Source organism: Oncorhynchus clarkii, chromosome 18, assembly GCF_045791955.1.
Source record: "Oncorhynchus clarkii lewisi isolate Uvic-CL-2024 chromosome 18, UVic_Ocla_1.0, whole genome shotgun sequence".
NCBI lineage: Eukaryota > Metazoa > Chordata > Actinopteri > Salmoniformes > Salmonidae > Oncorhynchus > Oncorhynchus clarkii.
In genome coordinates this window covers 53189479-53211609 of record NC_092164.1, presented here as the reverse complement: position 1 = coordinate 53211609, position 22131 = coordinate 53189479, and the positions used below count along the sequence as shown (strand labels likewise).

The 22131-nt window shown below is 43.8% G+C and overlaps 1 protein-coding gene across 7 annotated transcripts in view; it reads right to left on the bottom strand.

Moving 5' to 3' along the window:
• The window catches only part of LOC139373694 (rho family-interacting cell polarization regulator 2-like), a 154158-nt gene that overhangs the window by 36671 nt on the left and 95356 nt on the right, over positions 1-22131 (bottom strand). For 4 of the 7 annotated variants that reach the window (XM_071114548.1, XM_071114550.1, XM_071114552.1 and 1 more), the window contains exons 2-6: positions 7408-7528; positions 5536-5691; positions 5204-5282; positions 3955-3978; positions 3604-3657 (exon numbers count right to left, since the gene is read on the bottom strand). In XM_071114548.1, the coding sequence (XP_070970649.1) occupies positions 3604-3657; positions 3955-3978; positions 5204-5282; positions 5536-5691; positions 7408-7528 (434 nt within the window). Of the gene's footprint in view, positions 1-3603; positions 3658-3954; positions 3979-5191; positions 5283-5535; positions 5692-7407; positions 7529-22131 lie in introns of all 7 variants that reach the window. The other 3 variants (XM_071114549.1, XM_071114551.1, XM_071114553.1) reach the window with 1 other exon arrangement.

Sequence of the window (22131 nt, the reverse complement as noted above, 5' to 3'; positions counted from 1 at the left end):
GAACACAAAGGCAACCTGCCTAAATAACTAAAGACCCGTAGCACTCACGTCCATAGTCATGAAGTGCTTTGAAATTTTGGTAATGGCTCACATCAACACCATTATCCCAGAAACCCTAGACCCATTCCAATTTGAATACCGCCCAAACAGATCCACAGATGATGCAATCTCTATTGCACTCCACACTGCCCTTTCCCACCTGGACAAAAGGGACACACATGTGACAATGCTATTCATTGACTACAGCTCAGCGTTCAACACCATAGTACCCTCAAAGCTCATCACTAAGCTAAGGATCCTGGGACTAAACACCTCCCTCTGCAACTGGATCCTGGACTTCCAGACGGGCCGCCCCCAGGTAGTGAGGGTAGGTAGCAACACATCTGCCACACTGATCCTCAACACTGGAGCTCCCCAGGGGTGCGTGCTCAGTCCCCTCCTGTACTCCCTGTTCACCCACGGCTGTATGGCCAGGCATGACTCCAACACCATCATTAAGTTTGCAGTGGTAGTTTGCAGTGGTTAAGTTTGCAGCCTGATCACCGACATCGACGAGACAGCCTACAAGGAGGAAGTCTGAGACCTGGCCGGGTGGTGCCAGAATAACAACCTTTCTCTCAACGTAACCAAGACTAAGGTGATTATTGTGGACTACAGGAAAAGGAGGACCGAGCACACCCCCATTCTCATCGACGGGGCTGTAGTGGAGCAGGTTGAGAGCTTCAAGTTCCTCAGTGTCCACATCAACAACAAACTAGAATGGTCCAAACAAACCAAGACAGTCGTGAAGAGGGCACGACAAAGCCTATTCCCCCTCAGGAAACTAAAAAGATTTGGCATGGGTCCTGAGATCCTCAAAAGGTTCTACAGCTGCAACATTGAGAGCATCACTGCCTGGTACGGCAATTGTTCGGCCTCTGACCGCAAGGCACTACAGAGGGTAGTAAATACGGCCCAGTACATCACTAGGGCTAAGCTGCCTGCCATCCAGGACCTCTACACTAGGCGGTGTCAGAGGAAGGCCCAAAAAATTGTCAAAGACCCCAGCCACCCCAGTCATAGACTGTTCTCTCTACTACCGCATGGCAAGCGGTACCGGAGTGCCAAGTCTAGCACAAAAAGGCTTCTCAACAGTTTTTACCCCCAATCCATAAGACTCCTGAACAGGTCATCAAATGGCTACCTGGACTATTTGTATTGTGTGCCCCCCCTACCCCAACCCCTCTTTTTACGCTACTGCTACTCTCTGTTCATCATATATGCATAGTCACTTTAACCATATCTACATGTACATACTACCTCAATCAGCCTGACTAACCGGTGTCTGTATGTAGCCTCGCTACTTTTATAGCCTCACTACTGTATACAGCCTGTCTTTTTACTGTTGTTTTATTTCTTTACTTACCTATTGTTCACCTAATACCTTTTTTGCACTATTGTTTAGAGCATGGAAGTAAGCATTTCACTGTAAGGTCTACTACACCTGTTGTATTCAGTGCACGTGACAAATAAACGTTGATTTGAGTTATTCACAACTTTTGATGAACGAATATGGTTTTATATGTAAGATGGCTAAGTAATGAACAAAAATATTTATTATTATTATTTGTGCCCTGGTCCTATAAGAGCTCTTTGTCACTTTCCACGAGCCGGGTTGTGACAAAAACTCACACTCATTCTTATGTTTAATAAGTGTGGCAGGCTACAATGATGGCAAAAAAACAACATTGGAGAGCGCGCTGACCCTGGTGCTAGAGGGGGTACACAGCTGGAGATTGAATGTTTGAAGGGGTACGGGACTATAAAAAGTTTGGAAACCACTGCTCCAGAGGATTGCTTCGACCTAGATTCAACACCCACCGCCCCGGATGCTAACAATGCTAAGTAGGTGCCAACACTAACAATGCTAGCTGTGAGGAATAACAAATCAAGTGGGAAACGGTAGCGCTCAGTGCTAACAATGCTAGGTGTAACAACGCTAGCTGTGAGGGATAACAAAACAGAGCAGGTAATGATAGAGCACAACACTAATGCATCACACAGGCAGCACACATCTGTTGAAAGGCCAAAGGAACATTTCATCAACTTAAGTAATGAAAGAAGAGATACTGTAGTTTTTTTTGAAAGGTTGGAAATACACAAAGTTCAAAAACTTGTTGGCGCATGTGTAGTGGGGTCTGTGTGAATATGTTCAAATGTTTTATGTCACAATGATTGGCTCTTCAGAAGCCTCAAATCCAACATCTCCATGTTTCTATGGTTATCTTCGGCACAGGTGCTGGTTTTGGTTTGTGTGTTGTTATTGACTAGTATTCATTCTGCTATATTCCACTGCAGCTTTGACACATACACAGCAGGGCTACCGGAGAGGAACCTTAGAGGAGACATGGCAGGGATGCCACCCAATCTGTCAACAACAGGGACATGGCAGGGTAGAATGCCACCCAATCTGGCAACCGCAGAAGGGAGTATAACCAGGGGGACTTTGAGGTGGCAAGTCGATTAATATTAACAGGACATATGTGTGTGTGTGTGTGTGTGTGTGTGTGTGTGTGTGTGTGTGTGTGTGTGTGTGTGTGTGTGTGTGTGTGTGTGTGTTCAAGGCCATGGCTCTCAGCAAATACATTAGAGACGTCTGAGAGGTCAAGGGGTCAAGCCAGAGTCACACAACACAGACAATCTGACTCAGTGTATTGAGAGATAAAAAGAGGCACAAGATGGAGGGAACGTTGGAACATAACTAACGAAATTACAATTAACAAAAATGTAAGCATAATCCAGTATAAACTAATGTATTGAATTTATTACTCAAGCATGTCTTAAGTATAAAACTAACAATGACTCAATAATCCATGCTTTCTGGGAATGCTCCAAAGTCCAAAAGCTACGGGCAGAGTTAGTAAGTTGGTGTCAGAAGTATTACAGTGTCAATTTACTTTTATTCCGTCTGTCTGCATATTTCAAGACATGGCATATGGGGGTGCAGTGAGATACCCGATGGGCTGGATGATCATTTTATCGTCAATCATCTTGAAAGAATGTATACTTAAAAACGATCAAATCAACCAATCCTCCATTGTTAACACAATGGAAAGGTCAAAGCTTTATTATGTAAATGTCTAAGCAACGGACAGAATGAAAATGGTGCCGTTTTAGGTCATGTGGCGGAGAGTGATGCGGGCGCTGGAGACGGGGAAGTGAGCAGGTGGGTTTGGACAGGGGTGATGTTGTGGATGTTTGTATGCTTCTGCGTAGAGAAAAGTGTATGGCTCAGCTATGATTGAAGGATCCATAGCAACACTCAAAAACTGCTGTTGCTAGTGCGTGGGAAGGCTGGTTGAGGTGTTACGTTGTTAACGACACCAGTGTGTGTTGGCGTGTGGGGGTGGCACAAGGGGCAAAGAGAGACGAGGAGAAGGAGTGGAGGGGAGAGGGAGAGAGCAGAGTTTAAACCCTCTCTAAAGCACTTCATGTTCTCTTCATTTTTGCTCCGGGTTTTCAGAAGCACAGACCCAGTTTGAAGCCCCACAGATTGGGCTACAGCAGAATCTATCCAAAGCAGTACAGTAACACAATATGCTCTGCTATTATGTAAATACCTACCTTGCTCATATGAAACTCCAACCGCCTCATATACCTCTCGATGGTTTTGATTTGCTGCAGACAGAAATAGAACAAGCTAGAGTTACATTGTGCTGTTGACAAGAGAAGATAGTGTCAGTAAAATGGTGCATCCACGCCTTTAAGCTGTGACAGCAGTTAAAACAGAGGCTAACATGTTAGATGATCAAACATGTCACACTTTCAGCCGAGAGCAGACTCATTTATGGTAATCTAATCCCCCTCTCTCTTTTCCTGGCAGAAACATGATTCACACACACAGACACACATCAAAGATCCATCCTCACTCAGGCAGACTGGTTAGGCCTGGTGCCTTCCACACAACTCACTCACCTTGTCAAGATCGTACAGGACTCCCTGGGGGAAAACACACACAGTAGATAGTGTTACTACTGCACAGCATATGGAGGAGCAGCTCACAACTATGCCATTAATGCAAAGCAGACTGCAGTTGTCTGACAACAAAAGGAATGAATAATTTGAAAAACGCTTCCTCCCATTGAGAGAAGCTGTCTTTGGTTAGAGGAGCAGCAATGTGTTTGCTGTCTGACTAGCGTCGTAGCTACTAGCTGCAGAACTAGATGTGGTTGCTGTCTGACTAGCGTCGTAGCTACTAGCTACAGAACTAGATGTGGTTGCTGTCTGACTAGCGTTGTAGCTACTAGCTGCAGAACTAGATGTGGTTGCTGTCTGATTAGCGTCGTAGCTACTAGCTGCAGAACTAGATGTGGTTGCTGTCTGACTAGCGTCGTAGCTACTAGCTACAGAACTAGATGTGGTTGCTGTCTGACTAGCGTCGTAGCTACTAGCTGCAGAACTAGATGTGGTTGCTGTCTGACTAGCGTCGAGCTACTAGCTGCAGAACTAGATGTGGTTGCTGTCTGACTAGCGTCGTAGCTACTAGCTACAGAACTAGATGTGGTTGCTGTCTGACTAGCGTCGTAGCTACTAGCTACAGAACTAGATGTGTTTGCTGTCTGACTAGCGTCGTAGCTACTAGCTACAGAACTAGATGTGGTTGCTGTCTGACTAGCGTCGTAGCTACTAGCTACAGAACTAGATGTGGTTGCTGTCTGACTAGCGTCGTAGCTACTAGCTACAGAACTAGATGTGTTTGCTGTCTGACTAGCGTTGTAGCTACTAGCTACAGAACTAGATGAGAGGGAGCTTAAGCGCTCATTAGCACATGTGAGATGTCATGGGGAAGAAATAACATAATTAACAAATTGATTATCAGGCCAATTAGAATGAGGAGCCGTGTAGCTAGCTGCATTAGCAGTGTTACTCAACCCAGTCCACTGGGACCATCAGCCGTTTCACATATTTGATCTAACCCCAACACTTCAACACACTTGATTCAAATAGTCAAGGGCTTGATGATTAGTAGACTAGTTAAATCAGGTGTGCTAGTGTTGGGATAGAGCCAATAAGTGAAATGACAGGTTGGTCCCTGAGAACTGGGTTGAGAAGCACTACACTACAACAAGGGTATAGGGTGTAGGGTCTTGGTGTTGATTTAGGACTGAGCCTACACTACAGTCAGTGGTAGTGGTGATGATGATGAGCTCACATCCTGTCTCACCAGTCTGGAGTTCCTCTTCATGTCCTTCATCAGAGAGGTGAGTTTATCAAGCTCAGTCTGGTATACCTCCAGATACTCACTGAGGGAGAGAGAGGACGGGAGAGAGGGAGGAGGAGAGGGAAGGTGGGATGGAGAAAGAGGGGGAAAGGGAGAAGAGGGAAGGAGAGGGGTGGAAGGAGGGGGAGAGGTAGAAAGAAGAGAGGAGTGGAGAGAGGGGAAGAAGAAAGTTGTAGGGAGGGATAGAGGGGGGAGAGAAAGGTCACAGCTTACAATAAAGCTCTCACATATCACCAGGTTATCATATGTCTGTGTGTGTGCATGTCTGTACTCACTCCAGGCCTTGTTTGAGGGCCCCGTACACCTCCTCCACCCTCTTGGGCTGGGGCTCTCTGGAGCCACTGCTGGCCTTGTGCCCTGACAGATGGGGCTTCTTGGGCTTGGATGTGGGCTTCTTCTGCACCGCAGAGTTCCCCATGAACGAGTTACACCTGGACACACACAGAATTTCAAGGTTTTCTTTGGGTCCTCAACAGAAATGGTCACAAAGGTGGTCTTTCTGAGGTCAAGACAGCAATTGTGACTCCTCAGTCCACAATACATAAGAGTTATGTACTGTAGTTTCTTCTTCATAAACCAGCTCAGACCACACAAACCTCACACACCAGAGACAATTTCATCACCTAGTGACAGTCCCCAAGGTAACCCTGCCCCAGTATAGTAGGCAGAGGGATATAAACTGTACTGGGGTCAGGGGCTAGTTCAAGGCAACCCACCCCAGTATAGTAGGCAGAGGGATATGAACTGTACTGGGGTCAGGGGCTAGTTCAAGGCAACCCCGGCCCAGTATAATAGGCGGAGGAATATGAACTGTACTGGGGTCAGGGGCTAGTTCAAGGCAACCCCGCCCCAGTATAATAGGCGGAGGGATATGAACTGTACTGGGGTCAGGGGCTAGTTCAAGGCAACCCCAACCCAGTATAATAGGCGGAGGGATATGAACTGTACTGGGGTCAGGGGCTAGTTCAAGGCAACCCCCGGCCCAGTATAATAGGCGGAGGGATATGAACTGTACTGGGGTCAGGGGCTAGCCGAAGCAGTCCCAGTGCTGGAGTGCACTAACTGCTCTGGTGGTGATGTGTGACATGCACATTAGAAATGCTCTTTACAATATTTCCAACCCTAGAGTGATGGAAAGTGGTCTTCTGGTTTTAATTAACTAGTGTATATAGTGTAGATATTATAGACTCGCATCACTACACTGACAAATATCCACTTCCTTGTATAGAGCAGAATTATGGGGACACAGTGACAGCAGATTTCACTTCTTGCTCGACAAGTCAGAACATGCCACGTACTGCTACCTGCCTGGAACTCAGAGCTGCCACAAATCTAGGCCAGCGTGCAGAATGAGTTGCCATGGTGTCACGCTAGCTAGCTTTATGCTACGTTCAGCCTAGCAGCAGTGCTTTAATAGGCAGACATATTATCAGAAGGAGATAACCACACGTGACAGTCGTCCTTCAGTCGCTTAACGCTCATTCAACTGATTAATGTATAGCAATTACTACATTCCCAGTCAGAGGAGGGTAAGTCCGTTAAGAACAAATTGTCAGTCGCTTAACGCTCATTCAACTACAGCTTTACTACATTCCCAGTCAGAGGAGGGTAAGTCAGTTAAGAACAAATTCTTATTTTTAATGACGACCTAGGAACAGTAGGTTAACTGCCTTTTTCAGGGGCAGAACAACAGATTTGTACCTTGTCAGCTCGGTGATTTGAACTTGCAACCTTTCGGTTACTAGTCCAACGATCTAACCACTAGGCTACGCTACTTCACTGCTTCACTGAAGAACACTGAGGTCTCAGAGTTAAAGTCTATCCACAGGGGGTACTTGAGAAGACTCTTGAGACCATAGGCTTACTGGTAAAATGCACATGAGAGGGTACTTCAGGGGTACTCCGGGCAGAGCAAAATTCTGTTGGTGGTACAGTAAGCAAAAAAGGTAAGGAAACACTGCTTTAGAGTAGGATGAAGTTGTGCTTAGGCAATGATCTACGGTCAGTCTTGCATTTATCCCACTAACAGCTAGGGCTGGAATATTAATATTAATGAAATTAATTAATTAATTAATTAATATTAATCCTAGATCTAGATCTGTGCCTAGAAAGCCTTCAGGCTAACTTCCACCTCTCTATTCCCTTACCGCGAGCGTCTTTCCTGTAGCGTGCTGAAGCCGGCGAAGGACTGGCTCCGGATGATCCCATTGGGTCCCCCGGGGGAGTGGGTTCCAGCCGCCATGATCTCTGGGACGCGGGACGACACTCCTGGAGAGAGGCAGGGAGGAAAAGAGAGCGAGATTGAGTTATATGAGCTACAGTAGTGAGCTACAGTAGTGAGCTACAGGAAACTATAGCAGATAGATATACATGAGCAACACGGGTAAACTGGGATGACAGAGAGAGAGAGCTATTAGGAAATAGTATGATATTAAACTCTACAGTGACAGGATAAGAGAGGTAGACCTGTATGGGCTACACAGTATGCAGGAAACTGTAATAAGCTTAGTATGTTGCAACTCTACAGTGACGGGATGAGAGACAGAAGACTTGTCGATACCGGCTCTGAATGTTGTTAGTCTGCATCTAAGCTTGAAGTCATCATCTATTTACTACACTGCAGATGGTAAATCACTCAACCCTGTGTAGTGTGTTGAGAAAATTGGAAAGGGAAAGGTGGATACCTAGTCAGTTGTGCAACTGAATGCATTCAACTGAAATGTGTCTTCCGCATTTAACCCAGCCCCTCTGAATCAGAAAGGTGCGGGGGGGCTGCCTTAATCGACATCAGTATTGTACTATAATATGTCCTTGATCGGTAAGAAGTCTATTTTCATTGTGCTCCCGACTCCTCCAAGAGTGGCTACTTACACCGAGTATACCAAACATTAAGAACAGCTTCCTAATATTGAGTAGCTTTTACCTGGATTCACCTGGTCAGTCTGTCATGGAAAGAGCAGGTGTTCTTAATGTTTTGTACACTCAGTGTATTTTCAGTGTCGTTCTTCCTTGCTCGCACATTTCTAATCATCATTGATGGAACATTGTAGGAACCAGGGATAGGCTGGGATTCTACTAGACAATACTGCTGATGTACTCTTGATTCCTTAAAAAAATATCTAGGTTATTTCTATATTTAGCTAACCTGAGCTGTCAGAGACTTATAACAGTCGAGAAGACCATTTGATAGAGACATTAAAATGAGCTTCCTAGAAACAGAAACACAGGAGAGAAGAGTGGACGCACATAGCACACAGACAATTAGTGATGGGGAGAAAAATATATACTTTACATATCATGATATTATTGTCCTACATAGTATAGGCTACCAGCTAAACTCATATTATGAGATATGAGAATAATGTCAAGTGATTTTTACAGTAAAAGGTTGTAAACCTAACCGTCACTAGGGTAGGCTTTCCCTGGGTGAGTTGCGGCACCTCGCCACTCGTGACTCCCTCCAGTCAATGGAAGCGTATAGGGGAGCCTTCAACTTGCAGGCCCCAGCAACATGGCACCGTGCCTGGTTCTCAGCACAGAGAGACGTGACAGTGACAAAGCCCAGGGCCACACAAAGGCCCTGCACATGCCGTGCACGGGCCCGGGGAAAGACTAGATGTTGTTTTGCTGTGGAGGGACAATAGGACAGGTCTGATATGGCCTCAGCTATTTATAGAGCCCACTTCAACACCACTCACTCACTGTGAAGCTGGGTCCTATTAAAAAAGAATGCTGATCTAGGATCAGGTCCCCCTTGTCTATATAATCGTATTCATTATGATCAAAAAGGAAAAACGTATCCTAGATCAGCATTCCTACACTGAGACGCTTTGTGAACACAGGCACTGATGTGCATCAGACTAGAACACTGGTACACAGGTCAATTAGGTCTATCTGCAAAAGAGGCTGGGTATGACCACTCAAATATTCAAAGAAACTATTGTGATCTTATAATTCTATCTGGTTGGTATCGATGGCACTTTTTTTTTTCGATAATTTGATGTCTTACAAGAACACAAACTGTTTGACCAGAGACTAACCCACTGTAGACAACCCAAGGAGAAGATGTTGAAACAAGGAAAAACACAGTTTATCTATTTGAAGGTACAAATGAGGGTCTAAAGTGAGAATCGATAGGAGCTGGAGCTAGAGATTATGGAGTGAATCTTTACATTTCCCTTTAGTCCTCCATTTCCACAAAACAGTGGAAAATGGCAAAAAACGCATCATCACATAATTTGCTGGCTTGATGGTAAATAGCGTGCCCTTCACTGTGGCTCACTCTGCTTTCTGAAAGCCTTGCTCTTAGAGAGACAACAGCTCAGAGGAGGCTGGGAGAATTGACAAAACCTTCATCATGTTTAGAGTTCTGACTGAGCTTTTCAAAAGCCTTGTAGAAGTCATGCTTTTGAACACACTTGAAAAGTCTAGAAATTCCTGCTGAGATTGGCGGAGACTCAGGCCGGAACAAAAATGAAAAGATTGGTTTCAGCTTCAATTTGTTGGATCTTCTCGACATTGGAATCACTTCCTTTGATACCACTTCCATCCAACTCCACATCTTGCCAAATGGCAAAGTCAAGAATGAGACAACAGAGCCTCCGGCCAACTCAAGAGGCGGGAATATACAGCGTGGTAAGCATGTTAGGGTACTCTAGGGACTGCCAACATTGAGAACTGGAGGGCAGAACTGTCAGAAGTATCTTATCAAGCCAAACACTTCTATAACTCGGTCATAACATCCTGAATACATTAACTAATCTATTCTACAGAGGCTCTATTCTCTATTTTCCATCTACAGGTTTAAAACTAATGTGGAGAGAGAAACTAGAGAGAAATACACCACCACCCACTGACTAAATCAACTAGCATGTTTTCAGTTCAGTTTTAACATCAACCTGGAGAGAGAATCTGGAATGAACGGTATGCCAGTCATCCATCCACATTCATGTCAAGGCACGTCTTTCACATCCAGTAAACATCACTACTTGCCTCAAAAACAAACTACAGTCGTGGCCAAAAGTTTTGAGAATGACACAAATATTAATTTTCGCAGTCTGCTGCCTCAGTGTCTTTATATATTTTTTGTCAGATGTTACGATAGAATACTGAAATATAATTACAAGCATTTCATAAGTGTCAAAGGCTTTTATTGACAATTACATGAAGTTGATGCAGAGTCAATATTTGCAGTGTTGACCCTTCTTTTTCAAGACCTCTGCAATCCGCCCTGGCATGCTGTCAATTAATTTCTGGGCCACATCCTGACTGATGGCAGCCCATTTTTGCATAATCAATGCTTGGAGTTTGTCAGAATTTGTGGGTTTTTGTTTGTCTTGAGGATTGACCACACGTTCTCAATGGGATTAAGGTCTGGGGAGTTTCCTGGCCATGGACCCAAAATATCGATGTTTTGTTCCCTTGGGCCACTTAGTTATCACTTTTGCCTTATGGCAAGGTGCTCCATCATGCTGGAAAAGGCATTGTTCGTCACCAAACTGTTCCTGGATGTTTGGGAGAAGTTGCTCTCAGAGGAGGTGTTGGTACCATTCTTTATTCATGGCTGTGTTCTTAGGCAAAATTCTGAGTGAGCCCACTCCCTTGGCTGAGAAGCAACCCCACACACTAAGGGTCTCAGGATGCTTTACTGTTGACATGACACAGGACTGATGGTAGCGCTCACCTTGTCTTCTCCGGACAAGCTTTTTTCCGGATGCCACAAACAATCCGAAAGGGAATTCATCAGAGAAAACGACTTTAACCCAGTCCTCAGCAGTCCAATCCCTGTACCTTTTGCAGAATATCAGTCTGTCCCTGATGTTTTTCATGGAGAGAAGTGGCTTCTTTGCTGCCCTTCCTGACACCAGGCCATCCTCCAAAAGTCTTTGCCTCACTGTGCGTGCAGATGCACTCACACCTGCCTGCTGCCATTCCTGAGCAAGCGCTGTACTGGTTGGTACCCGCAGCTCAATCAACTTTAGGAGACGGTCCTGGCGCTTGCTGGACTTTCTTGGGTGCCCTGAAGACTTCTTCGCAACAATTGAACCGCTCTCTTTGAAGTTCTTGATGATCCGATAAATGGTTGATTTAGGTGCAATCTTACTGGCAGCAATATCCTTGCTTGTGAAGCCCTTTCATCACACATCCATGTGTGGGGTTGCTTCTCAGCCAAGGGAGTGGGCTGACAAACTCCAAGCATTGATTATGCAAGAATGGGCTGCCATCAGTCAGAATGTGGCGCAGAAGTTAATTGACAGCATGCCAGGGCGGATTGCAGAGGTCTTGAAAAAGGAGGGTCAACACTGCAAATATTGACTCTTTGCATCAACTTCATGTAATTGTCAATAAAAGCCTTTGACACTTATGAAATGCTTGTAATTATACTTCAGTATTCCATAGTAACATCTGACAAAAATATTTAAGACACTGAAGAAGCAAACTTCGTGGGAATTAATTAATATTTGTGTCATTTTCAAAACTTTTGGCCACGGCTATACACAACAAACTATGAGTTTCAGGTCAGGCGAAATGTAGACTAATCAAAAAACATCCCCTCACAGCAGGAAGATAAAAATCCATTAGCTCAACCAGTGAGTCAACCCCCTCTCTCTCTCACAGCCCAATGTCACCCCTCTGTCCGATCTTCCCTCCAATAGAGAGCCTTTCATACAACACAACACCGCGCTTCCTGAATCCTGATGCATTCTGGGACAGAGGCAGGGTGTCCCGGTTCAATGAGGCTGCCAGTCAGTCAGTCAGGCTATTGAAGGCTTCGCAGTCACGCAACCCTGCATTCTCCATGAGGAGGGGGACGTCAATGGGGTACAGGGGGGACGTCAAGGGGGGACAGGGGCCTCTCAGGCTGCACAAGCCTGATCAGTATGCTAACCAACAGCCTGGCATAAATCCCAAGAGGACCATGCAACGGGAGGAGGTGCAGCAATAGGCTGATGCAATGAGTCAAGGAGGGCAACACTGAGGGGCGTGAGCGAGGAGAGCGAAGAGGGAACGGAGGTTGCTGGGGAAATTGGTAATTATCTTCCAGCAAGGTCTGTGTTTGATTCATCAACCCTCCAGATCGAGGTGGATGGGTTATGGAGGTGTGTGTGTGTGTGTGTGTGTGTGTGTGTTAAGAGACCTGAGCATAGAGGGTTAGGGGTGAGGGTGCTGGAACAGGGTGGGAGATCCTCCAGCAGGACCAGGTGGGCCCAGGGCTGAGAAACACAGGCCAGGGTAATCGTCCAACAGCACCCGTGGGCCCAGGGCTGAGAACCACAGGCCAGGGTAATCGTCCAACAGCCCCCGTGGGCCCAGGGCTGAGAACCACAGGCCAGGGTAATCGTCCAACAGCACCCGTGGGCCCAGGCCTGAGAACCACAGGCCAGGGTAATCGTCCAACAGCACCCGTGGGCCCAGGGCTGGCATCTTGAGAACAGGACACATCCCACACACAAACAACCCTCCCCCTCTCTCCAAACTCAGTCACCCATTCTGACTAAAACAAAATCAGAACATCGTTCTCACCATTACCCCCTCTGAAGAACTAACAGACAAAAACAGACTCACTCGTTCACACAGTCCTCTTTCGTTTTAAGTCTAAACACAGCTCTCTCCTGAACAAATGAGTCCTCTTCACTCGGCCTCGCACAAAACGCACACACACAGTCATTAAAGCAGCCCCTCTTCCTCCCTTTGTCTCCCTTCCACAACCCATTAGGTAGGACTACAATCCTCCTGACTGCCAACGAGGCCAATCAGGGACACTGAAGCTCTGTTTTGACCCTAAGTAATGTCCATTACCAGGCTCTCCCCAGCCAGTAAGCAAGCCACTATGACCTCAGCCATCTTCCATGGTCACCCAGCCAACCAGGGTGCATTAGCTCACAGTGGATGTGAACCACATACAGACGGGTGGTGACCAAAGTCTCTCCCATGGAACAGCCCTGTAGGAAATGGCTAGTCAGGACGTTTCAGGGATTATTATATGGACGGGAAAAAGTGTTGTAATTCGCTGGCTTCCTGTGTCCTATTGACAGGTTGACCAATAAATGGGGCCCAAACTCCCATCCTATCCAATGTCCTAAAAAATTATTTATTTGCCGGTAGTATGCAAATATTTGGAAGGACACAAACATGCACACAAACACCTTCTCAGCATACACCACTTGGCAGTCTCTAAATAAAACTTTTGAGAAATGGAACCATGTACATCCAGTACCTGAACGTTTCAGAAGTGTTCTATTAATAGCTGGCTGCTATCTTTATCACCACAACATCAGAAAGTATCCGACACAGGGACAGACAGAGGATGGGAGAGCATGTAAATCCAAGGCTCTCACAGTGAAAAGGCACAATGGCGGTTTACTTTACAGCAGCTCAGCGAGGTAAAGCATTTTAAGTGCATTTTAGGTTTAGAGTAACAATTAGGGTTAGGGTAAGGGGTTGGTGGTTATGTTTAGGGTTACAGATCAAGGCTATGGTAAGGGTAAGGTTTAGGGAAAATAGGATTTTAAATGGAAATTAGTTTTAGGTCCCCATGAGGATAGAAAAACATAATGTGTGTGTGTGTGTACTGCTAGGTGCTGAAGAGACAATTATTTATTTCCTTTAGAACGCATTAGAGTGCCTAATACAGTTTCTAAGTGGTGGAGGAAGGGAGGGAGGGAAGAAAGCCCTGTGAAATTTCAATAACATGCTGAGCTGTTACAAATGAAACACTGCTTTTAAATGGGTCCATAAAAAAGGTTAGTGTCATTACTTTCAGCTTACTTCCCATTTTAGTGTATTGACCGTCTTAAACCCTCTAGCTAAAATTATGAGCATGAAAGAAAGTTTACGGTCTGTATTTGTGTTCAGATAATGATGACTGCTTTCAGACTAACATTTTATTAGCCTTTACTTTTTCCCCGGAGGGCCAACCCAGTACCAGTGTTTAAAAGCATAACGCCCAAATAAGTTCATGTTATTCCACCAAAAGTACATTTCCTCCAGCATATGTAGGTTCAAAGACCTTTATGACAGGGCATACAGCATATGTAGGCTCAAAGACCTTTATGGCAGGGCATACAGAATATGTAGGTTCAAAGACCTTTATGGCAGGGCATACAGGCTGAAGTAATAAATAAAGTGACAGACCTACTATAACACAACTGACTGGTATCTACCAGAGACAATAAAAACAGAGACAATATGGGTCAGCTGTCATAGTTCAATCCCTAAACTGCCCCAGCGAAACAACAAACTGTCATTTTCAACATGAGTAATTAGGAAAAAGCCAACCCCCTACCCCAATACTCACGATCACACACAAACACATACAAAACAAGGAAACAGAGAGTGACTGTGGTGATTCAGCACACACCATGTTATGTGACAGTAGTGATTCACAATTAGACCCAAGCAAATCACGAGAAAACAAAAATGAATAATTGACCAAAAAACAGAGCAAACGGAAATGTTATTTATCCCTAAACAGAGAGTACACAGTGGCAGAAAACCTGCCCACTGTGACTGACCAAAGTCTCTGACTCTGACCCAAAACCCAAAATTAAGGAAAGCTCTTGACTATGTACAGACTCTGTGAATATAGCCTTGCTATTGAGAGAGGTCACCGTAGGCAGACCTGACTCTCAAGTGAAGACAGGCTATGTGCACAAAATTAGGTGGAAACTAATGAAACTGAGATGCACTTCCTAACCTCCTGCCAAATGTTTGACCATATTAGGTTAGGAAGTGCAGCTCAGTTTCAATAGTTTGCACCTAATTTTGTGCACATAGCCTGACATATTTTCCTCAGATTACACAGACCCACAAAGAATTTGAAAACTAATCCAATTTTGATCAACTTCCACATGTATTAGGTGAAATACCACAGTGTGCCATTACAGCAGCAATGTTTGTGACCTGTTGCCACATAAAAAGGGCAACCAGTGAAGAACAAACATTTTAAATAAACCCATATTTATGTTTATTTATTTTCCCTTTTGTACTTTAACTTCGCAAGTCATTATAACACTGTAGATAGCCATAATATGACATTTGAAATGTCTCTGTTCCTTTGAAACTTTTGTGATTGTAATGTTTACTGTTCCTTTTGTATTTCACTTTGTTTATTACCAATTTCACTTGCTTTGGCGATGTAAACATATGTTTCCCATGTCAATAAAGCCCTTTGAATTGATTCAGCACACACACCATGTCATGTGACAGTGGTAATTCAGCACACGCATCATGTCATGTGACAGTGGTAATTCAGCACACACACCATGTCATGTGACAGTGGTAATTCAGCACACACACCATGTCATGTGACAGTGGTAATTCAGCACACACATCATGTCATATCAATAGCGCACCAGCAGAAGGTCAAAACAATCAGTGTTAGGGGGTATGTGTAATAATTGCGTGCTGCTTATGAATGTGGTATGTATGGGATATGAATGTATTGAGAAGTCCTTATATAGGTAACCTTCATGTATAGTATTGCTGCAGAGGGTTCACCCATGCACAGCTTCAAATGACACAGCATACTGATTTCTCTTCGAAGTGGTTAGTTACATCATGTCATGTGGATATTCTGATCTAACGCAGAGACCACTGTGTCATTTGGTATGACAAGCCAAACTTTTACCAATATTGAGTGAATGCCTGTGGCCTAGACTGTGAGTGAAGAGTTATACAATAGGGCAGGATGGATGGTAACTAACAGGAGTCAGCTGAGAATCAATTTAATAACATTATTCAATTGATTCATTTCAGATGCCTTTGACCACCTTCCTGTCCAAGGCCCTTCTACCCTGATTGCTCAGTTTGGCTGGGCGGCCAGCTCTGAATTTTTGTGGAATTTCACATCTAAGGGAAGAGTAAACGGAATGTAGTTATTTAGGTGTGGGAATGCCACAGTGTTAGGCCAGCAGCAACCAAAATCTGTGCAGTTGAACATGGATCACAAGCAAACATCACATGTGAGAGAGAAAGCGAAAACAGAACCAGGTTAAGTAGGTCAGAGGTCAAACTAACTAAACAACACAACCAACCAAGAGGATTACAGGATCCAGGCTGCATCATAACTGGCCATGATCGGGAGTCCCATAGGGCGGAGCACAATTGGCCCAGCCTCATCCGAGTTTGGCCAGGGTAGGCCGTCATTGTAAATAAGAATTTGTTCTTAACTGACTTGCCTAGTTAAAAAAAAGGTTAAATAAAAAATGTAAAAATACTGTTTATAGAGACACACACACAGATTTGGATAACCCTGTCCGTGTCTTAATACCCATACTAGCATCCTAAATAGAAGGCCGTTTGTGTATGTCAAAAACGTACGTTTTACAGTATGTGACATTTTGAAAATTCTGTATGATTTAAATGCCCAGATGTCATGCTACTTATGTCGGGCTTCTCATGCAGTATGGATGAATTGTAAACTTTCGGGAATTTCACACCCACAATACATACAAACAGAATAAAAGGAGGGCTTTGAGATTTGAATGTTCTCTGAAACAAACATAACATTTATTGAAGATGGCACAGAAGACGAGCAAAGAGTCTCCTGCAATGTTCAAATGTTAGTCGTTTTTTGTTGTCCTTAAAATGATCATGACTATTTAATCCTTAATCTTTGAAAACAGATTGATATTTGCAGCCTGCCATGCCTTTACTTTAGCTAAATAGCTAATGTTAGCTACATGCTTTAGTAGGAATTGAAGTTAGCTGGATACCCAATAAGCACACAGTTGTCGAGCAACCTTTCCGGTTTATATACAGTTGAAGTCGGAAGTTTACATACAGTTAAGTTTGGAGTCATTAAAACTCATTTTTCAACCACTCCACAAATGTCCATGTCCATTCTGCGGCGATACGACATCCCATCTGGTTTGAGCTTAGTGGAACTATCATTTGTTTTTCAACAGGACAATGACCCAATACTCCTCCAGGCTGTGTAAGGGCTATTTGACCAAGGAGAGTGATGGAGTGTTGCATCAGATGACCTGACCACCACAATCACCCAACCTCAACCCAGTTGAGATGGTTTGGGATGAGTTGGACCGCAGAGTGAAGGAAAAGCGGCCAACAAGTGCTCAGCATATGTGGGAACTCCTTCAAGACTGTTTCAAAAGCATTCCAGGTGAAGCTGGTTGAGAGAATGCCAAGAGTATGAAAAGCTGTCATCAAGGCAAAGGGTGGCTGATTAGAAGAATCTAAAATATGCAAAAAAACATGTTTAACTCATTTTTGGTTACTACATAATTCCATATGTGTTATTTCATAATGTAGAAAATAGTACAAATAAAGAAAAACCCTTGAATGAGTAGGTTTGTCCAAACTTTTGACTGGTACTGTATATCTACAGAAATAAGACAGGTTCTGCTTCTGTTGCCTGTTTGAGTGTTTGTATAAAAGCTACTGATTCCATGAGCTTCAAGCCTCATGCAACCACAACATGTCGGATAAAGCAGTTTCACCAATATTTTTAATCTTTGCTATGCTGTAATAAAGGCTTTACACTTTTTTTGTTCGAACAGTCTCTCTGGTATTACTGATTGTAACATCTGCTTCAAACTCACACTCTCAAACACCTAGATCCCCTGAACACAGTTCACTCTCCAGATCCCAATCACCTGAATTCTAATCACCTGTTCACAAACATGTATGTCATTACCACACACTATTTAGTTCAGTTCTTTGCACCCCATCACTGTGAGGTATTGTTTGTTTTGTGACACACGTCTTTCGCGTATGAGATTTTTTTTGCCTGCCTCAATAACGACGCCTTTTGCCTATTCCCTGCTTGTACTTTAGCCTATCGGATTTCCTGTTATCTACCTATTGCTTCATCTTCCGGAACTACGTTACTAGCCTTTTCCCTGCCTGTACTGTTGCCCTTTTGGACCACCTGTGTATGACCTTCTGCCTGCCCCTGGACCCAGCTACATGCCTCCTCCTGTGTATGACCTTCTGCCTGTCCCTGGACCCAGCTACATGCCTCTTCCTGTGTATGACCTTCTGCCTGTCACTGGACCCAGCTACATGCCTTCTCCTGTGTATGACCTTCTGCCTGTCCCTGGACCCAGCTACCTGCCTCTTCCTGTGGTCCTTTGCAATAAACACCTGCTGCGCCCTGCACTTGAAACCAGCTCTCTGTCTTCCCTTGTGTTCATTACACTGAAAATGTATTTAGTGTTGTTTTCACTATCCCAAATTATCAGAAACATCACACTGTAATCTAACAGCACCTGTTTGTCAAACATAATATGCACGCAGCGCTTGCACCTTACCGTCCTTCTTTTTCTTGGTATCTAGTAGTTTCCACAACTAAGTCAAAATTTTCCGCACATCTGCCTTCCCCTTTCCCGCCTGAGCAACCAGGAAACATTCGTCCGTTTCGAGTTTATTTTTCATGTTCTCATCCATTTTGCTGTCACATGTTATGGTGTTCAGAGTTTGTTATAATCAATTTATTGATGTGAATGTGACAGGCTATAGGTCAGGCCCCATTGGTCACTTGCATTCGATGCATACATGTGTCACATAAAGAGAGCAAGAGTTGAGGGAATAGGTCATGTTTTTCCTAAACAAATGAAGGATTTCGGTAACCAAACTTTCCAGTCAGAAATGGCTGTAATTATGTCACAGCTTCAGCAACACAGACAGCACGATAAACACTGTTGATGTTCTTTTGGTGGTCGAGGCAGCAGTGAGGAGTGCGAGACAATGGGTGCTAGTCACACAGGCACTTGCTGTCATTTATTTGAACACAGGGCAGCAAGTCTGAGCCCGGCCTGGCACAATCAAATCAATTTCGGTCAGACTCCCTCTAGATTAATGTGTGTATCTTAATTATTTCATCAAACAGTGCGCTTAAAGCATCAGACAAGTTCAGTGCATATAGTTGATTTTATTAAAACAGATAGGGTGTGTTTTATACAGTGCCTTGCGAAAGTACAAAAAAAAATACAGTTTTATATCTTTATGTTTGAAGCCTGAAATGTGGCAAAAGGTCGCAAAGTTCAAGGGGGCCGAATACTTTCGCAAGGCACTGTATATGGAAAACTACAACTTTTAAAATCAATTGTTCGAAAGAACAGATGGGATCTCTGTAGACAAAGATTTTGTTTTGGGTCGGGGACAGCCTTACCACATGTTTATTAGGTTACTCATTGCCTTCTTTGTGTTGTTTCACTCTTCACACTGGTCCCTCTCACATACTAAACTCACCCAATGTGCTAATGTTGACTTTTAAGCTTCTGGAACCCTTCACTCACTGCCTTCTCAAAAACACCTCACTCATAAGTCTTCTTCATGCAGGGAAGTACTCTTTCTCTGTCATTTTAAATACATTATCTCCCCACAGTAAGTCACATGCAGGGTGATTATCATAGCTGTTTTGTATGTGTGGCATTGGCACATTAATAATTTAATACCAGCAGCAAGTCATTTCTCCTGACTGGAGCCAGATGTGCTGCTGCTCTTCCTGTACAGCTGACTGGGTAGAAGCCTGAGGCGCAGTAACAGCAGGTGATTGGGTTCACATGGATGATCCTTAATCTGAGCAGCAGGAAGCTGAACAGCCAGCTCACTGAGACCAGAGCCTCCTCAAATTGATCATATCCCCTAGTCTCATCACCTACTGTACCTACCTGTTCTCTTGTTTACTTGCTCTCTCTTTTATTTCTCTCCTTTCTCTCTATCATTCTCTCTTTTCTTTCTTTCTTTCTTTCATTCTCTCTCTCTCTCTTTCCTTTCTTTCATTCTCTCTTCTCTTTCTTTCATTCTCTCTTCCTTTCTTTCTCCACAGCATGGTTACTAATTTGAATAGTGAACACTGTTAGTTTCCAGCATTTCAGAGCATGGTACATGGTATGTGCGCTCGCATGTGTCTGTGCGTTTGCATGTGAACTTGTGTGTGTGGCCTGGAGTGGAAGTTTAGAGCGACTGGTATACTGAGCGGTTCACTACAGGGTGGTGATGACTAGTGGTATTAAAGTGAACAGCTGGTGATTCAATTCAATCCAGGAAAGCTCCATTTACATCACATAATGGAGCTTGAAGCTTTGGATCGACGAGTCATTTTCATCACCATCTTAGTAGTAGAAATAGGGAAATACGTACTGCATAATAGTATCTCAGGATTCTTTCTTAAAAAAACAAATCCTTTCTTCTCTTTTTTTGGTCAGAAAGGGCACATTTAGTTGGCCTAAGTGTTGATCTTTTTTGCAAGCTCATGTTTTATTTTTGTCTTTCTCTCTCCCACGGTGTCTCTTTCTCTCCCTGCAGTGTTACTAAACTGTTGTTCTCTTATTCTGTTCAAACTGTTCTTAAGAAGGGTTCAGTCGTGGATGTGAAAATAGTGGAGGGCAGATTCACCATGACCTCAGTAGCTGCTGTATCTCCATATCACCTACAGCAATAAGAGAGAACAATTACCAAGATAAATATTCAGTTGAACTGACAGTATGACCAGGCTACTAAGACCACATGTCCCCCTATATCCATTGAGCAGAAGCCAGCTGCTAAATCGTTGCCGCCACAATTTAATATAACAAAAACGTCTTCAGTGTAAACTTAAATGACTGAAACCAGATATAAAGTATGAAAAAGTATGATAGAGGTGTGTGTGTGTATATATATATATATATATATATATATACACACAGTGCCTTGCGAAAGTATTCGGCCCCCTTGAACTTTGCGACCTTTTGCCACATTTCAGGCTTCAAACATAAAGATATAAAACTGTATTTTTTTGTGAAGAATCAACAACAAGTGGGACACAATCATGAAGTGGAACGACATTTATTGGATATTTCAAATTTTTTGAACAAATCAAAAACTGAAAAATTGGGCGTGCAAAATTATTCAGCCCTTTACTTTCAGTGCAGCAAACTCTCTCCAGAAGTTCAGTGAGGATATCTGAATGATCCAATGTTGACCTAAATGACTAATGATGATAAATACAATCCACCTGTGTGTAATCAAGTCTCCGTATAAATGCACCTGCACTGTGATAGTCTCAGAGGTCCGTTAAAAGCGCAGAGAGCATCATGAAGAACAAGGAACACACCAGGCAGGTCCGAAATACTGTTGTGAAGAAGTTTAACGCCGGATTTGGATACAAAAAGATTTCCCAATCTTTAAACATCCCAAGGAGCACTGTGCAAGCAGATAATATTGAAATGGAAGGAGTATCAGACCACTGCAAATCTACCAAGACCTGGCCGTCCCTCTAAACTTTCAGCTCATACAAGGAGAAGACTGATCAGAGATGCAGCCAAGAGGCCCATGATCACTCTGGATGAACTGCAGAGATCTACAGCTGAGGTGGGAGACTCTGTCCATAGGACAACAATCAGTCGTATATTGCACAAATCTGGCCTTTATGGAAGAGTGGCAAGAAGAAAGCCATTTCTTAAAGATATCCATAAAAAGTGTTGTTTAAAGTTTGCCACAAGCCACCTGGGAGACACACCAAACATGTGGAAGAAGGTGCTCTGGTCAGATGAAACCAAAATTGAACTTTTTGGCAACAATGCAAAACGTTATGTTTGGCGTAAAAGCAACACAGCTCATCACCCTGAACACACCATCACCACTGTCAAACATGGTGGTGGCAGCATCATGGTTTGGGCCTGCTTTTCTTCAGCAGGGACAGGGAAGATGGTTAAAATTGATGGGAAGATGGATGGAGCCAAATACAGGACCATTCTGGAAGAAAACCTGATGGAGTCTGCAAAAGACCTGAGACTGGGACGGAGATTTGTCTTCCAACAAGACAATGATCCAAAACATAAAGCAAAATCTACAATGGAATGGATCAAAAATAAACATATCCAGGTGTTAGAATGGCCAAGTCAAAGTCCAGACCTGAATCCAAT